At 43.7% G+C, this 5149-nt stretch overlaps 1 protein-coding gene across 1 annotated transcript in view; it reads left to right on the plus strand.

Annotated features, from left to right (window-relative positions):
* Window positions 1-1967: 1967 nt before the first annotated feature.
* The window catches only part of LOC118414103 (uncharacterized protein CFAP97D1-like), a 4004-nt gene continuing 822 nt past the window's right edge, over window positions 1968-5149 (plus strand). The window contains exons 1-5 of the mRNA XM_035817876.1: window positions 1968-2105; window positions 3223-3397; window positions 3733-3803; window positions 4278-4399; window positions 4999-5122. Coding sequence (XP_035673769.1) covers window positions 3286-3397; window positions 3733-3803; window positions 4278-4399; window positions 4999-5122 — 429 coding nt within the window. The 5' untranslated portion in view covers window positions 1968-2105; window positions 3223-3285. The remainder of the gene's footprint in view (window positions 2106-3222; window positions 3398-3732; window positions 3804-4277; window positions 4400-4998; window positions 5123-5149) is intronic.

The raw sequence follows: 5149 nt of genomic DNA on the forward strand, positions 1-5149 counted from the left end.
AGTCCAACATGGCGCCCACACGCCGAGCCACGAAGTCCTCTATCCCCTCGTCATCCATGTCGATGATGTCATGGATGTTCACTAGTTCTTCTTGGTCGGCAAGGGCGTGGATCATTTTAGAACCGATCACAGTTAGCTTCATGTGGAGAGAAAAACAAACTGCGTAACAAAATTGAGAGGTTTTCTTTATAACCACATGCAATATTCAATGAGCCGAGGACACCCAGCTGCAGTGCGGCTTGATGTACGTGTTATCATAAAAAACAATCTTGCGTAAGTCGTCCAACCAACATGTTTATCTATGAAAATTCATCTCCCACTGTATACGGAAAGAAGAAAAACCCTTCCGATAGAGTAGAAATAGATATAGAAATGGATTCAGAATAGATATCATTTTCCGTCTAATCTATCTACATATTTCCAGTTTCTTTCTTTTTTTAAGTACAATATATATATACTATATTCTTTGCAATTAGCCTTCGGGTATGATCTTATTATAAGGTTATCAGTTATTGCCCCGGGGAAGGCGACAGACCACCGAAACGTACGTCAGCTCATGTAAATGTTGTCTGTGGATGTAAATAAAGAACGATCATTGGCAGGATTGTTGAAGGCGCTGGCCGAAACATTAGCGTTACACCGTTATTGCAATCAATTCATTCAGTGTTAAGTGAAGTCTAACTTTACCTTGGTGTCGAAAAGGAATTTTCTCCGGACAAAGTCAGCCCTGAAAGGGAAAGTACAATTCGTTACTTGATAATCTCTCATGGGAACCTAATCTCCAAGCAGATCTACCGGTAACATAATGAGTTAAGCTGGTCAAGCAGTGTTCTAAGCCCCTGTGGCTGAGAACACGGATCGGCCAGCTATACTCCTTATGCCATCGGTAGATCTGCATGAAGATCAGTGGGGACCTACAACGAGAACTGGGATGTGTACATGTTTTTGATAAAAGTAACATGTTCAGACCTCATTTGCTACACGGACTAGAAGTACAAAATGTAAATGCTGTAACGTTAGACAATCTATTCTCTGGACAGGGACAGGGACAGGAAACACATCTCAGACGTAATGGGGGAAATGTCACAACTCACTGATCTTCCTGTTCTTCCTCCTTCGGTTTCTTGCGCATCAACCTCGTTGCCATGGCAACCTTCTTGCCGTACTGAAAAATGCAGAACATTTCGTGGGAAAGATGCAATATGTCTCGTAGCTGCATGTATATCTCTTAATCCTTATTTGGTCAACAGTTTCCTCAATGTCTATCACACACCTTGGCAAAGAGCCCTGTTTTCTTCTCCTTGTCATCGTCTTCTTCGTCCGCCTTTTCCTCGGGGGCGTCTTTCTTCAGTAGCAGGGAGGACCGACCTTCACGTGACAGTCGTTCAACCCTTGTCTTGTTCTCTGACATGGGCAGCGAGGGCAACCGGTCACGTGACATAGCTTCCCCCTATGTGATAGTAGCTGTAAATCAGAAAAATGCATATTACAACATGTTTATTATCCTCAGTCTTCTAAATTCACCTCCCGTAAATGTCACCATTAGATTATCAACAACTGTAACGTGACATGCCGTCAAACAGACAAAAAGGGACTTGGGAGGGACTGGATTGGGAATCTTTTAAACCAGACGCCGCGCCAGTACTGTCGGGAACCTCCAGTATCAACTGCAGAACCTCAACAGTGGCTGTCCTTGGTGCTGAACTCTATTTACACCGCGACGGACCGAGGTAACGTTAGGTTGTAAGAATCAAATGCTTCCAAAATATCCTTAGGCTACGCTTTCAGAAAGGAGAAACAATATGCGTTTATCAAACAAACCCCCCCAAAGAGCCTTTATATGCCACCGAGATTAGGGTCACGATATCAGACTTACCCTAGGGTGTAAAGCAACACTTCACCATTGACTTCCCGACGGAGAAACAAACGAATCTGTGACACAAAGTACGCATTGTCCACAAAGTACGGCACAAGAGACCGTTCCAGAATGATGTTCTATGGTGTCAGATAGAACGAATCAAAACAAAACAAAACATAGACCAAGAACAGGACAGAACACAACACACAGGGAGAGACACTGGGACATTTCTTCTTCTTTTCCCAAGGTAGGAATAACGTATTGTTCCTCTTTTGTGCCATTGTGGCGTCTTTACAATTCACGAACAAAGGTTACCGGGAGCTGTTTTATGATGCTTCTATATTGCTTTTGACGTCACTCTACTTGAGCCATTGTAGGCTTCCAGTTTTGCGTAACGTCTCCGGTCCTAATTCCGACCCATGCCTAATCCCGAACTAGTTGGAAAAACGAGCAGTACTGCGATACGCATGAGTGCCCACTCATGATATGGGCCGTGACAGTTAACTAAGTTACTCTCTTGAATACCACAGGGTAAAAACATTTGTTTAAGTTCGAAAGTACCAACAACCAACGCTTGAAAATTTGCTCGAATTTTACCGCTCTGGCGAGAGTTGACGAGCGAACAGCTTACGAACATGGCCTTCAACACGGCGGAATTATTCAGTGTAGAATACTTAACATCCCTGCATGACGCCACATGTATAAACAGTGATAGTTAAACTTTACAACAAGCTACACCTATGTCATGATAGTGTCTTTCTTGCTTGAAAATCGGAGCTAACACGACGTGTGATTTTTCACGCATCTTCCAGTCCGCCATTTTTATCGACCACGTGATTCGAAGTCATGTGACCTCCACCATGTAAACAACAACACACCGTCGATACCATTTTGGATTAAATCGCACCGCAACTGTTGGCGGAATGAAAAGATTGAGCTCTGTTTTCGACAGAAATATAGTTATCAAGTATTTCAATGGTACTTTCGGTGTTATAAATGCTTGACTATGTTCAAAAATCACACTGTAGTTGCATAGTTCGGGATTAGGGCACACATTTTTGCGATGGAACGTTCCACATGCAAATGAACCTAAAACCATCTGTAGCTTCCGCGAGATGTAATGCTCCGACGCAAAGCGCATCACTTGAGAAAAATACACGCCTGTCAAGCTTTAATCACGGTTATATGTACAGTACAAGACGAAAGCTCAACTCACAATGGTTAAGTGTCAAGTACACATTTACAAAACAAGTGTGCGTTCGTGTAGAACATAGGTCGGAATTAGGACCGGAGACGTTAGTGTTTATCAGATTCAGTGGGCTATCGCTACAGAGAACACTCATCCATCTCTCTTGTTTTGACAGGAAAGTATCGGTGATTTTCCGTCGCTTTTGTAGCAGTAAACTTGTTGTTTCGTCTCGGACAAGATGCAATCCTCTTACCGCTCGTACCAGCCGATCACCCCGGCAAACAACAAACTACTCAAGAAACGGTGGGACCAGAAGCGCTTCTACACACATAGGATGAAAGTGCAAAATGGTAATAATTTTTTTTTCTTTTCTAACGCCTTGCAGCTTCTAGAAGATAAAGGCAATGTGGAGTTGTGTATCTATCTTTTAAAACAGATAGCAGTGCTCTAGATTATCATCGTTTTTTGTGTTAAAAGGCACATTTTGAGCTGCTGGAAACAACAGAGCTTTCAGTCTGTTTTGTGCTCATAATTTCAATAGCTGCCATGGCTTTGTCAAAATCAGCAAAGTGTTAGTTAAAAGTCAGGAAAAGTGCAAAAAATATTTTGTTAAAGAATAGCGACGATTTTTTACAATTCAGAATTATACGCTGTTAACTTAACCACATCAACACCGTCCCTACAGCCAGTCCCGTGATAGACAACAAACCTCCGCGGACATACATGCACCTTCATCTCAAGCTTAAGAAACTTCAGGTGAGCACAAAAACTCAAGATGTTGGAAAATGTATGCGGTAACCCTGATTTTTAATGTGATGATGTCACACAGAGAATAGTTAGATGGAGCCTGAGCATACCCCCCCCCCCCCCTTACGATGCCCCACGCAGGGCTATTTGGGGGTACCCCTATGCAGATGCAGATGCAGATGCAGATGCAGATACATCTCGAGACAAACCAACTTGACCAGTTGATACGCATTTGATAACGACTGCAATTAGTCCAGCATGAAAGACATGTGGTTTGGTTACGTATATGTGCCTATCTGTCTAAGTGCGTAGGCCAGCTCCTCTCCGTCAGGTTCCACCTTAGTGTGCCGTCCCGAGCCATAGCTTCTATTGTTAGTGTATTCATCTGGTATCTAAAACGCTCGGGGGGTATTCACCTGAGTTTGCAATCTCCTGTGTGAAATTCTGATGGGCCCATGTGACGTCCGACCGACTCGTTCACAGGTTGAGGAGGAACGGCTGGCCACAGTGGAGCGGGATAACCGGATCCTGCTGGAGAAGATCGGCTTCATCATGCGGACAGGCGGGAGGGTGGACAACATCAACCGGGACTACATACCGAAAAGGTCAGGTCATCAGGGCCTGACGTCCTGACGTCCCTACGGTCGCAGATTATACAGACACATGTCGACACACTTTCCACCACTCACGTGACCCCCATTCCACCAGGATGGCGACCTCGCCACCACCGCGCTGTCACCTCGCGATTTGTCAGAGGGCTTAACTCATTTCATTTCATAGTTAAAAAACGGCTCTTTGTGTTTCCTGTTGTCTCTAAGTTATGCTTTTAAATTTTGAACAATATTTCAATCATGAAGTCAAGGGTTATACAAATTCAATCTATGTCGCCGCGAGGTCTCGTCTAATGTAATGGGGGCCTATGTGATGTGTGCTTCAAAGAGGAGACTGAAGAAAGTAAAGTGTGCAACAAAAAACCAAAGTTGTAAAATGCGAAATACCATAGTTTTGAATTACCAAAATAAATTACCATAGTTTTAAGATAGCATAGGTTTTCTGGTATAGAAATACAGTAGTTTGAAATCGAGCTACAGAGAAGAAGCAGATGTACAATTATTATAACAATTGTAGCTGAATCATGAATTAATGGTTGCCGAGGGACACGTTAACATCAGGTTGTTGATTACGGTTGCTTTTCGTCCCCCAGCCTGAACAAGACCAAACGTCAGCGGGAGATCCTGCGCATCACGCACGAGAACCACGCCATCCTCAAGCGCATCTCCTCCAAGGAGCCCAACTACAACCACCTGCAGTGTGAGGAGGAGTGGAATGTATCCATCCGCCTGGTTATGTTTTTG

This window comes from Branchiostoma floridae, chromosome 4 (assembly GCF_000003815.2).
Source record: "Branchiostoma floridae strain S238N-H82 chromosome 4, Bfl_VNyyK, whole genome shotgun sequence".
NCBI lineage: Eukaryota > Metazoa > Chordata > Leptocardii > Amphioxiformes > Branchiostomatidae > Branchiostoma > Branchiostoma floridae.